The 20,607-nt window shown below is 34.4% G+C and overlaps 1 protein-coding gene across 15 annotated transcripts in view; it reads right to left on the reverse strand.

The window, feature by feature from the left end:
- Window positions 1-20,607, reverse strand: part of PPFIA2 (PTPRF interacting protein alpha 2) — a 472,924-nt gene that overhangs the window by 11,819 nt on the left and 440,498 nt on the right. For 8 of the 15 annotated variants that reach the window (XM_053226534.1, XM_027071167.2, XM_053226537.1 and 5 more), the window contains 5 exons: window positions 14,277-14,339; window positions 12,707-12,736; window positions 10,924-11,117; window positions 6,640-6,737; window positions 230-405 (listed from right to left, as the gene is read on the reverse strand). In XM_053226534.1, the coding sequence (XP_053082509.1) occupies window positions 230-405; window positions 6,640-6,737; window positions 10,924-11,117; window positions 12,707-12,736; window positions 14,277-14,339 (561 nt within the window). The remainder of the gene's footprint in view (window positions 1-229; window positions 406-6,639; window positions 6,738-10,923; window positions 11,118-12,706; window positions 12,737-14,276; window positions 14,340-20,607) is intronic. The other 7 variants (XM_027071168.2, XM_027071161.2, XM_027071154.2 and 4 more) reach the window with 3 other exon arrangements.

Consider the following 20,607-nt stretch of genomic DNA (forward strand, 5'->3'; position numbering starts at 1 on the left):
ACTACATAACCTCTAAATCCCTTTTCCTGATTAATTTTATGATTTTGTTTTGGCTAGAAATCCAGTGGCTTCAAATTAAAGCCCCAGTGCCATATTTCAAAGGTTGAGCTGAGCTAACTCTCATTAGGGCTCATGAATACACAGCCAACTTTTTTTTTTTCTCCCTACAAGTGTACTTTATCGCTCTATAAACTAGGGCACAGTGCAACTACAGCGGAAAGGGGCTTGCCTGGGTGTTCTGTGTTGGAATCTGTAGTAACAAAGCTAAGCTGCTGTAGTCAAAGTTCTCATCCAAGGCTATCAGTGAGCCGTGCACACCACTCTCAAGAATATTATTTGCATATTCTCGAAGTCCAATTGCTTGTATCCAGCGAATCACTCGATCGTTGCTCCACACCAACACATCTAGGAAAAGAGGTGCATCGTTTTAGGCGACAGTATTTCGCACAATAAACCAAACTACCAGCTGAAATAAGCCACAAGTGTCTGGCCAAGTCAGCATTTATGCTGATTTCTTTATCCACTCCCCAATGTGCCTGGCCCCCTTGTGTTGCATTTCATTCTCAGAGCTAACCTGTCCTACTCTTAGCCTAGAAAAAAAGTTGTTTTTTGAAGCGTGTTTGTTATCACTGAAAAGCACTTCCAGCACATGGAATACAATGTCTCACGGTGTTTCCTGTGCGGTTGTGGAGCTCCAGGGATCTGTCCCAAGCTTAATGTTTTTTTATTACCAGACAGGAGCATTTCTTATTCCTGCCTTGATATATAGCTCTTTAGTAAAGACAGAAAAATGAGAAGCTAATATGGTTTTTCATCATTGTTTTTTAACCACTAATTAAATACTGAATATAGACTAGAAGAGCCTTTTTTTTTAACCTGAAGCAATAAATCAAAGAACAGAAGAGTAAGATAGAACAGGGATTCCATAGCCCGAGATTTACCCCACTATTTTGTCAATTCATTATGTTTCAATCACATGCTGATGCAAAAATCAAGCACTTGGTCAAGTCACAAGTTGTTTTTCCTTTTAGTTGAAAGTAGCATTTTATTGAGATATAAAACACTTGCAATTTTATTTTCTAAAACTAAAATCCTTAGAGAAAAATGTCATATGTGCCTTTTTCAGACTTTTGGTCTGGAGTGTCATAGTATATTCTATCATTTATATTTTTTCCATTGTTCTCATTATGAGTTGACAGAATTCTACATAAAAATCAGCAAAATAGACAGAAGACGACAATGTTCCACAGAAAGGAAAGAATGTTAAAGAACTAAGAAGGAAATGTGAAAAAAAAATGATAACTTTTTTTCTAATCCTGTAAAAAGGGAAATAAAACCCAGGATTTAATTTTATGCTAAAATTTAAGTTTTCCTGTTAATTTTTTTTTCTTTCTGAGAGAAATGTATAGCTTTTCCAGAAAAAAAAATAAAGAATACTCTGGGATATATTCTTCAACTTCAACCGTTTATCATGTTCCTCTCCCCCCATTTAAATTATAAAAGTCTGTAAAAATCAAGATAGTAGTTGTTTTTGGTTTTTTTGGCGGTAGCAGAGAGAGTATATATTGTTTACATTTTTCAAAAACATTACTAATTTGTTCTAATACATTCATTTATAATCAAGTTAGGTTTTCTTGTGCCTAATATTAAAGCAATATAGTGATAACTCAGCCCAATGGAGACCCCTTATGTCATATTCTCAGTCACTGACCTCACACCAACAGTAACAAATATTCTAACTATTCTCACCGCAGATTAGTTTTGCTTTTTAGTTTTGATTTTTTAGCTTTTTATAAATAAAATCGTACAATATGTACTTTTGTGTCTACATCTTTCACTCAATATGAGATTTATCCCTGCTATAGAAATGGAAGTATCTTATTTTCATTGTTATATAGTATTCCATTGTATAATTATACCACAATTCATCATTCTACTGTTGATGGACATTTGGCTAGATTCCATCGTGGGTTATTAAGGATAGTGCTGCTTTAAATATTCATAGATATGCTAAATAAATTCCATTCTCACAATTAAAACCCTAGTAGCAATGTATAAAAATCTGCATCTTTACCAATACTCTGTATTTCTCAATTGTTTTATTTGCTTTTTTAGCCATTATGGTAAACTTCTTATTGTTACGGGTTGAATTGTGTCCTCTCAAAATTCATATGTTTAAGTCCTAATCCCCTGTACCTCAGAATGTGACCTACTTAGAGATATGGTTCTTATTGAAGTATTAAAAAGAGATTTTTAGGGTGGGCCCCAATCCAATATGATGGTTTCCTTCTAAAAATGGGAAATTTGGAAATAAGATATGCACACAAGGAAAACACCACAAAGAGCAAGGCAGAGATCAGGGTGATGTGTTCCTTGATAAGGAACATCAAGACTGACAGAAAACCACCAGAAAGTAAGGCAGTGGCATGGAACTGATTCTTCCTCACAGCCCTTAGAAGAAATGAATCGTGCTAACACCTTAATCTAGCCTCCAGAACTGTGAGACAATACATTTCTGTTGTTTTCCAGAAAAAGTATAAAGAATACTTTGGGAAATATAGTTGCTTTTTCTATTAAAACTGTAAAATAGCCTTAATTAATTAATTAATTCATTTTTAACGTTTATTTATTTTTGAGACAGAGAGAGACAGAGCATGAACGGGGAAGGGTCAGAGAGAGAGGGAGACACAGAATCGGAAACAGGCTCCAGGCTCCGAGCTGTCAGCCCAGAGCCCGACGCGGGGCCGAACTCACGGACCGCGAGATCGTGACGCGAACCGAAGTCGGACGCTTAACTGACTGAGCCACCCAGGCGCCCCTAGCCTTTATTTTTAAAGAGTATTTTTTTAAGGTTTATTTATTTTGAGAGAGAGAGCACGTGGGCACGAGAGAGCACATGTGCACATACGTAATCAGGGGAAGGGCAGCAAGAGAGGGAGAGAGAGAATCCCAAGCAGGCTCCATGCTGTCACCACAGAGCCTGATGTGGGGCTCGATCTCACGAATTGTGAGATCATGAACGGAGCCAAAATCAAGAGTGCAATTGATGCTCTACTGACTGAGCCACCCAGGCACTCCTTAAAGAGTATTTTTAAGTTCACAGCAAAATTGAGCAGGAAATACAGTGTTCCCATATATCCCCTGCCCCATAGATGCACAGCCTCCCTGACTATAAAATCCCTCACTCGAGTGCTACATTTGTTATGATAGACAACCTGCATTGACACAAAGTCCATAGTTAACATTAAGGTTCACCATACAGAATAGTTTTACTAAAAATAGTTGCCCTAAAAATCCCTTGTGCATCATTTATTTATCTCTCCCTCTCCACGAACTGCAGGCAACCACTGATCTTTCTCCTGTGTCCATAGTTTTACCTCATTCAGAATGCCACAGAGTTGGAATCATGTGGTATGATTCTTATAGTATAATCACATAGTACTTTTCTTTCAGTTAGTAGTACACGCTAAGTCACTCCATGCCTTTTCACAGTTAGACAGCTCATTTCTTTTTAGCCATATTGAATTTTTATATGCAGACCCTTCTAAATTCACATATTAATTTGAATTATATGGCATATCATTAGATTACTTGGATTTTCTATATATCTTTTCTAATCATTATATTTTTTTAGTTAATGAAGAACATGTGAAGAAAGACCCACAATATCCTCTTCCTACAGTCTTATTACTATTTCCTGTTCCAGTCAAAGCAGAATTAATTTCTTAAGGGAGTAGGATGTTTAATGTCTCCCTCAGACTTTTGGCTCTTTTTCGCCTTTCTTCATCAATGCAAGATTTCCTTAATGATCTTTAGTATATTTTATATTACACACATTTTATATATTATGCTATATTATATATTATACTGTATTATATTATATTTCATATTATAATATATTTTATATATATATATTCACTAGGTCTCCCTGGGTCATTCCTAAAGTATATACTTTCCTCTGAGTTTTCTTTAGCTTGTTCTATTGCAGTGTTAAATCTCAGAAAATGGGATATAAATTGGTGAGTATTATATTTTGGTTACATTAATCAACTTCTGTTGATAACAACTGATTAGTTCCAACTGTTGGTTATACTAAACTTGCACTTCAAAAGTTGGGCAGGAACTGACAGCATCAGTTTCCCACTGCTTTCACTAAGTGCAACACTTTTTTTAAAAAACAAATGTGACAACAATTTCCTCAAAAAATAACAAAACTGTCCAGTTTTCCTTGCATTAAGTGGATCTGCAAGTAAGAAGTGTTTGCTCTTTTCTAGAGATGAGTTTATATTTTGATAGTCTAAGACATTTGTAGTTATCATATTTCTGCAAATATATCTTCGTTAAAAATGTCATTGCCACACCTGTAGTTAAGAGTCCTCAGATTTACAAAATATATTTACAAAATAATATGCAGAAAATAATTCAACTGAGTTATAATTCAAGGTAAATACGGCTCCAATCTAAGCTTTTCTTTTTCAGAACAGCAACGTACCTTTCTTTTTCATTTTGTAAATCAGATCCCTTTCTATAAATCTGTTTTCAAGCAAAATTTATGCCCTGACTTTAAAGCTTTGTAAGCATCCTCTTGACCTAAACAATAAATGGCTAGAGATCAGTGTTGACTGTTTCCTAGCAACAAATGAAATGTTAGTACATTGTTGATATTCACTCGGTCCCCTCACTTCAGAAAGCTGTTTATTAAGGTCAAGGTTAATTAACACTTCAGATAATAACAGAGACCCCTGGTCACAGTTAAGAGTTATTCCTGTAAATGTCACTGGATCAGTTACGGGAAACAGGGGTTATTTATGATCTCACTCACAACCACCCATCATATGGAGCTGTCTGTGTATAATCAAGTGAATCACAGTAGCTTTTCTTAGGGCAGTGCTCTAACCAGCAACTGCCAAATACTAATATAATATTTGGTGTAGGGCCAAATGGGTAATTCCTCCTTCTCTTTTATATCTATCTATATATGAAGTATTCTATGTGGTGAAACCAAGCATAATAAAATCTACTTGGAAAAAAAACACTTCAGACAGAAAACTAGAAGTGGTATCTCATGGGTAAAATATGTATGCTAAAACTGAAACATCTTTTGTTAAGTCAAGCATGGACTTCCTTCAAGGGTCTTTGTGTGATCAATTAGTTCCCAAATTTCAGTTCAACTGAATGACAATGTACTGAAAACAACTTGCAATTTCCTGGGCCCCAAAATAAAGTGAAATCTAACGACTCAATTTTGATAATGGAAAAACACTTTCTTGCTCCTAAGTAATGAGTCAAATGAACTGTTACAAGAAATCCATTGTGTGTCTATCTAGTCTCCAATGAACCATATATAGAAAAATATATCAACCAATCACCTTTGCATGCATTGAAGCCCATTGTACTAGAATTAATGTGCTGTCCAAAAACTGCCAAAGATAAAAGTAATTTCTGACATTGTTTATCACAAATGAAAATGATAGAAGTCTAAGGTAATCTTAAAGAATAAAACAATGCTAAGCTTAAGGGGAAGGGTAACATAACATGGGGTACATACTATTTTTATATCTAAATTGGGCCCCAGAGGAAGTGAAGATGAAAACAGAGACTCATGGCTAACTGTAAACAATTAATGTTTAAACCCCTATTCAATCTGATGAAATGCTTCCACATGTCAACTCCTGGTAACAGTAAATGGTAATACAACTGATAGTTTATTTTGCTTGTATCCAAAATTTCCCACAAAAACTTTTGGTTATGTTTCCCTTAATGAGAATTTTTTCCTTTAAAAAATATAAATGGACATAAGTGGACTGATGATTTTCACCAAAAAAGACCCATAGATACTTATACCCAACAATTATATTTTCTTTCATCAACAATAATAAAAGTAATGTGGTCTCTAATAAGTACAGGATCTAACGTGTTGTTCTTTTAAACAATTCTTTCCTCTGTATATTAAGGTATTTCTCAACATTTAGAGGATTAATTATTAATATGGTGGTGTTCTAATCTTTAATAGGGAATGCCTTTTCTTATTCAAGTCAAACATTTTTGTGCACATAATAGTTGCAGCAATTAGGGATGCTTCTAACCATTTTTTTGACTTAATAATTATAGCTAAAATTATCAATGGACTAGTTTCATTTATAGGTGGGAATCTCTATGTAACTTCTATAAAAAACCCCTACATAATATCTCTGTAACTATCGTACAAAAATAACATTTCTAAGCACTGCAATAAAATTCAAATGATACACACCAAAGATGAACTACTATAAGTAAATTATATACCATGTTTCTCTGAATCATATGAGAATGTTCTATTAAAAGTTTGACAAAAATATCTGCATGGAGGCATCTTTAGGACAAACAGAATGTATAATTAATAGGTTCAGAGGAATAAATGTCAATTTAAAAAATCAACAATATGTCTTAGATGGGATATTCATCTTATAAAGTGATGATACCCTTTCAGTGTTTCAATCATAAAACTAATGAAAAGAAATAATGATGACACTATTCCTGCCAAATACTTATGCTACCTAGTGACCACTGTTAACATATAAAGCATTTTAGGTTCATAAAAGTGAAAGCTATCCCCTCTCCCCCCAAAAAGGTATTTGCTATGAAAGAAAGACATATTACCCTTTATTTCATGTTGGCTTGCTTCTCGTCTTCTTTCTAGTTCTTTTCTGTCATAATTTAACCTCTTTAAACACATAATTCCATATTGTAAACTTGTTCTGTTATTTTTTTTAAAAAAGAAGAGAAAACAAATTGAATTTACTCAGCAGATAATACATGTTCTTTGATTAAGCATAGTTAACATTTTGCACTACTTCTCAGGGCAACAGAATAATAAATTACGTTTGTAATTAAATCCTTTAGTACTGGAGGGAAATAAACTGCAGTTATTCTAAGCACACAGTGTTTCTGAAGAGTAAAAATATTAATTTCAAAATAAGAAAACCACCCTCCTTAAAATGATTATGAATTATGTTGTTCATCCATATGTCTTTGTCTTCCATCAGGCCGTCTTGACATTATTTGCTGACAAATGAACATTTCACTCATTTGGAAAAAAATTAAAGTCGCTAACATGAAAATAGGAAGTAATTTATGGGAAATGAATACTTTCTTCTTAAGCTGCTGAGAAAAATAATATCAAAACATGAATAAGTTAAAATAAGATAGAGAACCACATACCAAAATGAATAGCCACCACCTCTCAGTGATACAGAAGTATGTGCAAGAAATAGGTCACCAGACATGAAACTCCCTGTGGAAAGGATATCGTGGAAGAACAGAAAACTGACTGTCCTTAAACGATCAGGTGGGAGAGAAAGAGTCAATAAAGAAAATGGAGCATCATGAACACAGGGTTGCCAAAGAAATTTTAAATGTGTGGTGATAGTGAGACATACTGTACAGTGTTGGGAATCCATGATAGGAAGTAAGGAGGAATATGGGGACATATATACGTGGTAACATAATGGGGTAACATTAAGGAAAGCTTACATTCAGCGAAAGCGCGGAACACATGCAGGTGATTGAGAAGCACTGAATGGTTTCACAGGGAAAGAGATGATCATAATAACATTTGCTATCAGGTTAGTCTTCCTTAGACCAAAATGATCATTTCAGTTTAAGAAGGCTAACCTGGTAGCAAAATCAGAGAGAGAGAGAAAATAGGTAAACCTAGGAACAGGGCAACCAATTAAGGGGTCAATGCTGTGAAAATAAAGGGCAGAAAAAGGACAACTGCCATGAACATATGAAGCAAATCCAGAAACTAGAGATGTTCAGAGAGAAGAAAGGGGAAGACACGGTGATATTAGATATAAAAGATGTGACAGAGTGCAATAGGAAAAGAAAACTATCTAGGCTTATTAGTGATTAGACATACACACTGGCCAGGTAATGCCGAAGCACTGTATGCATTTCTAAGCCTTTCATTTTAATAAGGACAATGTTGAGTTAAAATATTTCAGAATCGGAGGAAACTGGAAAAAAATTCCAAGTGTTATGGGCTGAATTATGTTCCCCCAAATTCAAATGTCCAAGCCTTAATCCCCAGTATTTCAAACGTGAACATATTTGAAGATAGTGTTTTTAAAAAGGCAATTAAGTTAAAATAAAGCCCATAGGGTGGGTATTATTCCAGTCTCACTGGTGGGTGTTTTCACAAGAAGAGGAAAGTTGGACATGCAGAGAAATCAGGGGTGCACACACAGAGGAAACACCATGTTAAGGATGCAACAAGAAGGCAGCCATTTGCAAGCCAAGAAGAAACCAATTGTGCTGACGCCTTTGTCTTGGATCTCTAGATTCCAGAACTGTGAGAAAATACATTTCTGTGGTTTACGCTACCCAGTCTGTGGTATTTTGTTATGGTAGCCCCAGCAAACTAATTCAGCGGAAAAACAGAAAATACTAACGTAATAACAGTCATAGACATTAGGCAGCTTGAGGTTAAACCAATGGCTTTTGGCTAATTTCTGCCAAGTTTTTATAGGTAATATAAAACAGTACCAGAAAGATGATACATATTATTATTACTTTAGCATCTGTGAGATGAAAAACTGGGCCATTAAGACAGCGGGATGCACTGTGTAGTCAGTACTACCTGCTTTAAGTCTGAATTAGGCATGGTGCAGAGATGAAGCTTGTATATTTCCCAGAACAAAAAGAACCCTGCTGTTTCAGTAATTTTTATTAAAAAAAAAAAACTTGGGGCGTTGGAGTGGCTCAGTCGGTTAAGTGTCCGACTTTGACTCACTCACAATCTCACAGTTTGTGAGCTGGAGCCCCACACTGGGCTCTCTATTATCAATGCAGAGAAACTTCCAAGCTCTGTCTCCCTCTCTCTGTCCCTCTCCCACTTGCATTCGTTGTGTGCTTTCTCTCTCTCTCAAAAATAAATACACATTAAAAAATTTGACCACTGTAATAATCATTTTTACCATAATGTAAAGCAATTAAAAGTCAATCTAGTGGGATGCCTGGGTGGCTCAGTCAGTTAAGCATCTGACTTTTGATTTCGGCTCAGACAGTGATCTCACAGTTCCTGAGTTTGAGCCCTGCATGAAGTTCTGTGCTGACAGTGTGGAGCCTGCTTGGGATTCTCTCTCCCTCTCTCTCTGCCTCTCCTCCCCAACTCAAAATAAATAAATAAGCTTAAAAAAACCCCATAGATTTAAAAAAAGTCAATCTAGTGAAGAATGGAAAATAGGCACAAATATGCCATCAAAGATTTTAGTATTCAAATATCTAATATAACCACACAAAATTTGAGGGCCTAAATGTTCAGTGACAAGGAACTCACTACCTAACAATGTGTATACTATATGGCAAATGAGAGTTATACAGAGCTCTCTTTTGGACAGAAATCATTCACCCTACTGCCTACACATCTGAACTAGAAAAGTACATGTTCAACAGAGCAAATATTATTCTTCCAACATGTAATAATATCAAAACATGGGAAAACATATAAAGTCTACCCTTATTCAAGCTAAATGTCTTCAATTTTTTCAACTTTTCCACCGTGATTTTACCAATCAGTAACAATTTAATGCCCATAAATTAATACAGTTTCTTGTTGTCATTTCACCACGTGGTAGACTTTTACTGTATCTGCCAAAAACCACAATCTAAATATGCCCTGTGAATCCATTAAACAAAACTGAGATTTTAGTGCCATCTATATATTGTATCTTTTTTCACTTGATCTACTTTTAAATCATGGATTCCCCATCTAGCATTTTAATGGTATTTAAATTTATACCATATTTATCTCTACTAAATTTAACCCAATAGTATCAACAACTGTGTTAAGATTCAAAACATCTCCATAAGTTTAATCAAAGAGGTCCGATTGTTATCTCTTTATCCTATCTTTATGTCATCAACATATCTGATATTTATAACTTTTTTATTTCAGTCACTAATTAAATGTTGGATAGGATGTAATCAAATAGGGTTTTATAAGCCAAATAACCTAGATTTATATGTATTAATTTACCATCATAATAATCTGTCTATGAAACCATAAAACAAACTCTTAACTACAGAGAACAAACTGAAGATTGCTGGAAGGGAGTTGGGTAGGGATGGGCTATATGGGAGATGGACATTAAGGAGGGTACTTGTGATGAGCACTGGGTGTTAAACCTAAGTGATGAATCACTACATTCTACTCCTGAAACTAATATTACACTATATGTTAACTAACTGGAATTTAAATGAAAAATTGAAACAAAAAAGAATCATAATCCAGCTGACAATTTTTCACATAACCTACAAAGATATCAGCATGACATTTATGACATGATATTATAACAAGCTTCTTTTTACCCCCCTAGATGGTAAACTACCTGAAAAGAGAGGTTGCATTTTATTCATCTGTGTGCTTATAGCTGTCTCACAATCCATTCAGTATTTTTTTCTGAGAATTAATACACAAAGAAGCAAAAATATATTAAAAGCTTCTTATGAGAACAAAATAATTTGTCTTCAGAGAATTCCTTCTCAAATTTTTTCTAGTATATATCTAAATTATATAATTGGTAACCACATATATTAACAGAGTTGCAACTGACTTAATTTTAAAATTCTTATTAAATAATTTTCTAATATAAAAACATACATAGATACAAATCACAAACATGGAATTTCTTAAAGAAAAAAAAGATTTATGTTGAATGAGAATTGTGTATATGTGCAGTTCCATAAACTTTGGGCTCATAGTACGTACACAGCTCTACATTAGATAGTCCCTGCAATTTGTTGCATGAAAATATTTTGCCAAGTATATGTACACAGATGTCTTGAATAGCACACATTCTCTATTTCCTAGACATCTCTTTTTGTTTCAGTAAGGTATACATTATTTGTTTCATTTTAATTACTGTTTGAAAAAAAACCTACCGATGGAAACTATCCACCATTTTTAAATGGACACGGAGATCTTTTTTTGTTAGGTGATCTAACATTCTTGCATCTACCAAGCATTCCATAAAATAACTTCTGTATTGAGGTAACCCCAGGCTGGGAAGCCATTCGTTTCCAATCCACTCGTGGTTCATATCTCCATATGCCAGAGTCTGTAGAAAAACCGGACACTAGAATTGTTTTATAGCAGTCAAGTTTCTTAGCCAAAAAAATGAGATGGTAATAGGAGGATACTGTATATTATTATAACTGACATTTAATTACTACGATATATAGGAAAAAAGCAAAAATAATACTTAGACTCTAAGTATTTGATTTAATTTGGTATCAAATGGAACTCTGGGTACATGTATCATGGCACCCACGTCTAGAAAATAACTGTGTTCACTTTATATTCTCAAGAGAAATTACATTCTATACAAACATGCATTTTTAAATTAAAAAATTGAATTAAGGGTATAATATAAATGCTTAGCTTAAAAATTCTTTCTATAGATAGGTTTATTTAATTTATTTTTATCTGTCAGCTAATACTCCACCATTTCCTTCTCTTCGAGGATACTACCACCATTGTTATGGTATAATGGCAAATCTCAATGTGAAAACAGAAACCTCGGTAAACAAGTAAAGAAAGGAGCAACAAGGCTAGAGAGACAGAATGCTGAAGCTTTGTGTGGACCATGTTGTTATCTGGTGAAGCATGCAGCCAGTATTCCAGAAAGATCATTGGAAAGAATCAGTCTCTTTTTAGAAATCAATCAGTATAGGTTCTGTATTTTAGAAGCAGGATATGATAAAAAAATAAAGACAAATAATCTAATTCTTTAATATAACAATATGAACAAAGTCATCTAACCAAACATTGCTCATAACAGCCAAAATAAAAACTAAAGTCAACCATCCTCTCTAAACCTATTTTTAAAAAGGACTACTACTACCTATTAATTTTACTATGTCTTTGATTCAGTTTTTTATGGTGCAACAAAATCACAATTGCGATTATAACATGTATTTCTACTGAAAATCTTAGGTGCTCTCTTTCTTTTGTGTATTCTTGAAAATGATGAAATTCGAAGCAAAATCAAAACCAAATACCACCCTAATTTACGGAATGTTTAAATACAGGTCCTAGCAGTCAATACTGCCAAAATTCTCCTTCCAGCCAGAGGTCTGAATCACATGCGCTATTCCACGCATTAATTCTTTTCAGTTGTGCGTCACGTGGAAATGCTGACAAATGTTCAGCTCCCTTGCAAACATACAGACTTGTTCAAAGTCCATATGCTTGCGTCATAGCGCCGTCTCAATTAACGGACGTCAGTTCTGACTTGCAGTCACAATGCTGACACATGTTCCTCCGACCCCAGTCCTCCCACACTTTCCGTTATACTTTAAAGCAGATGTTTAATAAGGTTTTTTTTTAATGCCTCCCCCCTTTTATATATCCAACTTGAATGACTCCTGATTAAATATATTCAGGGGCGATTTCAGAGACATTTAAATTATAGTTCATTCTTTGGAAAAGAGAGAGATAATTTCCCTTTCCGAAAGAGGCCACATATGAAATGATAATCATTTTCTTTGCAAAATATGGTGATTTTAAGAAGGCATATATAGTATTACACATAATAAATTCAAATATACCTATTAGCCTAATCCTAAGCTAAGTGAAGGTTTATAATATTAGGACATACTACAGTTTCTTACTTTATATCCTCATAGCGTACAAAATGGCATTTAAAGCATTTGAATTTCCTACCTGGGCCCAGCTTCCTTCCTCAGATTCTTTCTGTGTTAGCAGCAGAAAATGATTAATAAAGCATATAAATATAAATTAATCTCAAATGAAGACAGTAAAATTTATCTAGCAGAAGCAAACTTGTTATTGAAAATGTTAATTATGACATAAATAGATAAATACATGGATCCTTATTCAAATCCACAGCAATCAGTTTAGCAGTTCAAGGGCAACTACAAGGACAACTACATGGTTTCTAGTTAATTCCAGTTAAATATACACATATATGACATATGGGGTTTTCATGGTACATTTGATCTGGTCATTCCAACACTTTTCATTCTTAAAAGTGTGTAGTTTTCCAAATGTAATGAGCTATAATAAAAATTTCTGATTATATGTATACAAATATACAATACACATATATGCATATATACATACACATATACACACATACATTTAAAATAAAGAAATCTTATATAAATTCATGTGCAAAAAGTAACTTTTTCCCTCTAACAAAGCTTTGTGGTAATCCAGTAGATTTCAGCAACAGTCAACAACAAACAAAATTAAACAACAATAAAACCAAACACAACAAATTGAACTAGAAATGTTAATTCGGAAACATTGTCATTTTTACCCTTCATAAAGTAGATAGTTGATTTTTTGAATATGGATAAAACCAAAAGGACATTAAATTAAAAGAAGCTGCTAAGAATAAAATATATGACATACTTAACTTTGTTACTTTAAATGAAAAATGACTAATATAACATTATAGTGTTAAAAGCTGACAAAGTCACAAAAAAAACTTTTCAAGCCTGTATTTGAAAATCAAATGAACAGAACATTTTGGGGAGGGGCTGGTTTAAGCTCTGTATTGGTAAAGTACAAGAAACTAAATTATTCCATTAAAAATGAGTATTCAGGGGCACCTGGGTGGCTCAGTCAGGTAAGCATCCAACTCTTGATTTTGGCTCATGGTTTGTGAGATTAAGCCCTGTATCTGGCTCTGTGCTGACAGTGCAGAGCCTGCTTGGGGTTTTCTCTTTCCCCGTCTCTCTGTGGCTCCCTCACTCACACTCTTTTAATTGGGTAGGGTAACATGTACTACCTGTGAATATGTCCAATACTAAGTGATATCTGTTACTAAAAAATTCCCAATATCACAAAATGGATAAAAAAGTGTTTTTAAATTCTTGGGGTGCCTGGGTGGCTCAGCTGGTTGAGTGACCGACTTTGGCTCAGGTCATGATCTCACGGTCGGTGAGTTCGAGCCCCGCCGTCGGGCTCTGTGCTGACAGCTCAGAGCCTGGAGCCTGCTTTAGATTCCTTGTCTCCTTCTTTCTCTGCCCCTCCCCCACTCACACTCTGTCTCTGTCTCTCTCTCTCTCAAAAATAAACATTAAAGTTCTTTTTTTTTTTAATATCCAAGTGCAATAAAATAAAACCTTCATGAAAAATGTTGGTTTTCATGCATATCACTATGTCAACATACCCATTACTCTGATCTGTCACAAACAAGATAGTTTTTCACCCAAACAGCAGCAAAATAACATTTCTTCATGTTCAACAAAGGCGTAAGACTAACCGTTTTCGCTGGAGCGGCAAGATTTTCCATTTCTTCATGGGTCACCCAAACGTTGCCTGAAGGCTAGTGAGGCGGTTCAGGGGAAGCGGCGGGGTCCACAGGAGGGAAGCAGTGGTAAAGAAGAAAGGCAGCAGGACTGTAAGTTAACAGCAACACGACATGCTCTTGCCTCTATGGCATGCACAGGAGAGACAGCATTGCTGGTTTGCTCAGAGCTCCCTTTTTCTTCTACTTAAAAAAGATTAGATAGAAAGAGGCATGCTGTGAAGCTCATGTGGGATAGATTTAAGATGATACTCCTGCAATTATTAATCCGGAAAAAGGCTAAATCACAATTTGCATTGCAAAGGTATGTAGCTATTGGATCCATTTTTTTTTTTTTCAATCATGAAGAACTGATTACATTTGATCTGTGGAGGAACGTATTTGTTTTTTCTTCAGAAAACAAAGGCACAGGTACTTTGCTATGTGATTACCAATATTTCATTCACAAAGGTTTGATTCTTCAATGTCCTTGAAAAAAGAAAAATTGTTGTCAATACAAAGCTGAAAGCACTATCATCACGTGTCTGGAAAGTAATATCAGCTTTTCCCAAATGATATCTTCCTTTTACAATTCAGTAGGTATGTTGTGTTCTTATATTCTTATAGAGAAAAAAGAAGTGAAATGCTATTTTTAATTTAATAAAGGGTATTTTTTCAACCTTGCTAAATATTGTTAGAAATTAAAAAAGCTAGGCTTCCTAATTTCTCAGCAGTGTGCTATACGATTACAGAGAAGAACATGATATATAATATATATAAAATTCCCTCCAGCAGGCACTGTTCTTTTATAAAGTCTCATTTGCTTTCTAAATAAGATAACCCATGATACTTGTTCTAGACACTGAATGATGTACAATTTCTAAACTAAAGTCCAGTCAGTAACATACAGATCAGACATTTTGTTGATGATAATGGCCCCTAGGAACCACTTCCTATTAAATTCCACTATCTCACTGGGAAATCCTTATGAACATAGCAAGCTTCTGCAAGTATGTCCATCCTATAGTTACAATGGAATTAATATTCTATGCATTGCTTACTACTTGTTTTGGAAGGGGTCTAGAATCTGAAGTAGCTAAGTTGATGCACCAACATAAGCCTCCACCATAAATCACTCTGGCCTCTTCTACCAACACATATAGTATACATGTTAATTTTCCTTCTCTTACAAATTATGTTATTCAGTATAATTTGAAAAATAATTACATATAAACTAAATTGATGAGTATAAATCAATAAAAGAGAAATTTCATTAGAGAATTATATATATGAGTAATGAGTAATATAGAATGAGCATTTATATATATAGTTGAGTAACCAAGGGGGGTTAAGTAGTGCCCCACATTGGGTGTAGAGCTTAAAAAAATCCCAGAGGATAGTCATCATATGTGCAAAATTTGTATGGTAAAAAAAATTCTCACTTTCCTACCATTTTGGAATTTAGAGTATATCTGAATTTTTCCCCTATAAGATAAAACTATGCACACCTATAAACTGTATTTAGAATACAGAGGTCATCCATGTTACTAAGAGCCCCTCCCCTCTACTCCCAGCTTTTGGGAATGGTGCTCATTATAAACAAAGAGGCACATGAGTGTATGAATCATTAAATCACTTGGAATAAATAGCTTTTATTAACTTTGTGTGTGAGGAGTGTACTGTACTAAAAACTCATGTGTCATATTCATGTGTCACATGCCCTTTATACCCAGTGACCACAGTGCTTTGCCTGAGTGGCTGTGCTGTTTGTTCAAAATGAGCTATTTTAAATGAATTTCCTCTCAGGTGGTAAGTACCTGAGAGGAAATTCATTTAAGCCAGTCTCCTTTTACAATGATTTCTGTAGCTTCTATCTTAACTGTGAATCCAAATAATTAAGAGCTTCCTCCTTCTACAAGAAACTTGACCAGTATTATCTCATACTGGAATTCATACCTGTATAATCTCTTTCACGGTTTATCTTAAAGTGTATATTTACCAGTTTATCATCATATTGTGGAATAGGCAAGATGCTGGAAGCCATTGGTTTTATCTTTAGCTTTACATGCAAAGTAAGTATATATGCAGGGCAATCTTCTAAAGTATGGTTGGCAACCTTTCCTAAGTTGTATGTTAGTCGTTCTCCTTTGATCTTCAAGTTTTACTTGTGAGGCGCACTGCCTGCTCCAGAATCTGGTGAAGGAACTCACAAAATAGCTTCTGCACAACCCAAACATTTAGACATTAGTGTAGGTTTCAACAAGTCGATTTTACAAGCAAGCCCATGCACACAGGGCCAAGTATTCAGATTCCTTTCTCTTCAGCACCAGTTAAAGGTATGAAGCTTTCACCTGGGTGAGTCATAAAGTGGTGCTTCTGAGCAGAAGCATTTCAGTGAAGAGTGCATCTTAGATAAGAGTTGGAGTGGGAGACTTTGAGCAGCCAAAGGACAGAGGATACTGTGTTGGGGGCCAAAGATAAAGAGTGTGAAAAAATAGCTTGGAAAAGCAGAAAGGACACGGATCATGTAATTTGGGTGTGGCTCTCTGAGAACCGTTGAGAATTACTCATTCCTTGGCAGTCCATGCTGTAGCCCCTAATATCTTAGCTGGAGAATGCAAATCTGTAGTCATTTGTGTGTGTGTGTGTGTGTGTGTGTGTGTGTGTGTGTGGTTCATAGTCTGCATCTAAAAGGTGATTTCTAAAATTTCAACTATCTGAAAATTTACTAAATTATAATCAAGAGGCTTGAGGTCTACTATGCCACTTTTTAATAACTACCCTAGGACTTTCCCTAACCTCTCTAAATTTTAGATTCAACATCTGGTAAGTGGGCTAAAAATATACTTCATCCTAGAAAAAAACAATATTGAAAAGTTTAAGCTATGATATTGCAAATTCTGATACAGGCCTGAGACTAGGATAAGGTGGATGGGATGCCAAGGGAACTCCATTCAAGGATGCTCTCACTTTCCTGGCAGTGCAAATGCAAGGTCATACCCGGCAGTGCGTGCCTCCCTCAGTTTTGTGTTTGACATGCCTCGACTGCCTCACCTTTGTCCAACTAGAGTAGAATATGGATATAGTATTATCAAATGAGAACTGGGAGGAAAATTCCTAAAGGATGTTCAGTATTAAAGCACTTACCTAGTTAAATCATTCAGGAGAGATTTACGACAAGAAAATAAACATTAAAATGATTTTAAAGGATAAATCATGAAAATTAATTGTGGGAAAATAATTAATTCTCTTGCCGTCAGAAATATAAAATAAGTAAAGCAGTCAGACCTCAGAATGATCCTAAACCTTACCTGCCTGGTAGTAACTTCTGTTACTTCCTAGGTCATTTTGCAGTATTTCTCTACTTTATAATTGAGTTACAAAGTAAATAAGCTTGAAATTTACTTTTTACAACCAAAATGGCCTAGACTCACATGTCTCCCTTATCTGAATTTATGTTTCTCAGTATGAGAAGATAAATACTTCTCATTATAATAAGACTAGTATTTGCACACTGATCCCTCACTTTATTATGAGGTTACTAATAAAGAAAGGAAGAACCAAAGCAGGCTGGAAGACTGCTGTAAAAGAGAAGAAAACAAAGTGCAGGAAGGAGTGTGTACTTATTATTAGCAGCATAAACTTGGGTAAACCACACAGTAGCTTGACCTTAGACAATTCACTTAACCTCTCTGTATATCAGTTCTTCCCATCTATAAAACAGATGTGATAAAAGTACTTATCTCATAGGGTTGGGCTTATATGAGTTATTACATGCAAACAGCATGTGACACTTAGACATCCAATGATGTCGGATATTACCACAATTTCTTTAGAAAAATACTACAGTTTCATTAGCAATTTTGTTAAGCTATCTCCACTCAAGTAAGTCTTTCATTTAATAAATACTGTTTCTCCTGTACATTATACCGACTGATTCCTATTTTATGCCTTACATTCCTGCTCAAATTTGCTGAATTCTATGTTCCCAAACCTATTTATTTCTACTGCGCTATTTTTTAATTAGGCAATTGAAATATATACTACATAAAACAAAAATGAATTTGGCTCATGTGTGAACACTAAGTTGAATTATTTGGAAAGACCAGTATAAACAAACCTTAACACATTGCTATCAACGAGATACAACTTAATTAGTCTGGGGGAAAAAACTGTAAATGTTCAGGAGAATCTTGCACTCCAACAGAGCTTTTTAAGTACCTTAAAGTTATCACATTAAAAAGACACTCAAACTAGAAAAATTGAAGATGTTTTATAGATGAAGTTATAAAAGAAAGATAATGTCGAACTCCAGGCACTGGAATTGTACTCAAAGAAAAGTCCTAAGTGTTTCATCTAAATTTGCAAGTGCCTGAATATTTACATATTTTATCAAAGATAAAGTATTTAAAGCATGTACTTATTCTTTATGACATCCCCCTATAACCAAATATTTCATTGGACTGATATCTCCATCCCTATTCTATGAGGTAAGAGACCTTCCATTGTAACAGCAGCTCAGAAGAAGAAACAGAAAACTGGAAGATTAGGGTTGGCCCAAGAAAATAATAAATGTGAACATGAGATTTTCCTTTTGGTGGTTCAGCCCATTTCATGTAGACAAGAAAGGAGGCAGAATTAGAATTTCTTTTTGGGTAGAAAATTAAAAAAAAAAAACCAAGTGAAGTAATTTGTCTTTTTCTCTTAAGAATTTGAGGAAATAAGCAAGATACACCTAAATTAGGAACTCAAACCCAAACCTAAACACACAGAAACACCTGTATGACCTGAACTAGTCACAGTGTTCTGGGAGACATAATACCATTTCCTTTAAAAAAAAAAAAAAAAAAAGACAACCTGCTTTTTATGTTTTTAAAATGTGAATCCTAATATATAATTTTATGTGATGACTTTAGTTTTCACTTTATATGGTGTATTCATTAATAACAATTTATAATCACCTTTTTTGCAAAGCAAATAGCATTTAAAATATATTAGAAAATGAATAAATACTTCCATATAGGTGGAGTAAAAGGAAGAAAACCTACTCAGTAGATCATTTTTAAGACAAATAGATACAACTTATCTTTTATGTAATTTGTATTAATATTTGGTAAAGGGCATATATATCCTCTCTGAATAAAGAATTTTTACACATTAGTAAAAAGAGGTATAGTCCTAGAATTCTTTAGAAAAATTGAAGAGATTACTAACAGGTAATTCATTTAAATACCAAATCAATAAGCATATGAAAAAATTTTAACAGTAGTAGCATTTTTAAAAATATAAATTTAAGCAGCATGATAATGCTGATGAAAGGATGAAGAAAAGGCTACCCAATATAATTTAACAATTAAGATTGAAAAGTAATAAGAATATAAAAACCCTATATACAAATATTGCTATGGAAGTAATGAGTTTATGCAACAATATAACTTCATGTGTATCCACTACGGTATTGTGAATAACAATGAAAGTTGTCAAATAGGCAAGATGTCCAACATTAGGGATTTGGTTAAATACGTTATGGTATTTCCATGAAGCAGTTATTCAGCAATTAAACATGATATTACAATTGCATATTTAATAAAGTGAGGAAAATGCTCATGCTATATTATGAAGTTTTAAAAAGAAAAATATAAAATATGATATGAAATAATTCATATTTCATATAAACAGATGAAGAAAATAGACTGAAAGTTAATCTGTCCAAAAGTGAATATTGAAAAAAATAATTTTTAATAATTAATAATATATTACCTGTCTTTGAAATGTTAAATCCTCTTTGAAGCCTTATTAGGCCAGAAATGGTTTCCCCTTTTTTGGAATTCCACAACTCTTTGCTTCTACCTAACACTGAGGAATTAAACTATATCATCTCCTACTTAATCTAGTGGTGAACAAGGCTCACCTTCTTTACCATAGTTATCCTTTCTGAAGTCAGGATATTTTATATCCTCTGTAATGGTTGGTAGAGCGACTTAACTTATACAATCACCACTTTTAAGATGAATTTTACTGACCACTCTCTACAATTTTCCAGGCACTGAATTAAGGCTTGGGGACTATGGAAAACTGATAATATCTTTGGTTGGCTTAGCACAGGATAAATTAAGAAGAGAAAATTATAAAATGGCTTTTGTAAGCATACAGAGTAGTAATTCGGGAAGGGAAGCGAACCAGATTTTGGCGTCCGGTGAAAGATTTCTCAAGGAAAAACATTCAAGATTCATTCAATGAAGGATGAGTTGGGGAAGGACAGTGATCCTGGAGTGGGGAAAATGTTTCAGTCACAGCACAGAGCAAC

This window comes from Acinonyx jubatus, chromosome B4 (assembly GCF_027475565.1).
Source record: "Acinonyx jubatus isolate Ajub_Pintada_27869175 chromosome B4, VMU_Ajub_asm_v1.0, whole genome shotgun sequence".
Classification (NCBI taxonomy): Eukaryota; Metazoa; Chordata; class Mammalia; order Carnivora; family Felidae; genus Acinonyx; species Acinonyx jubatus.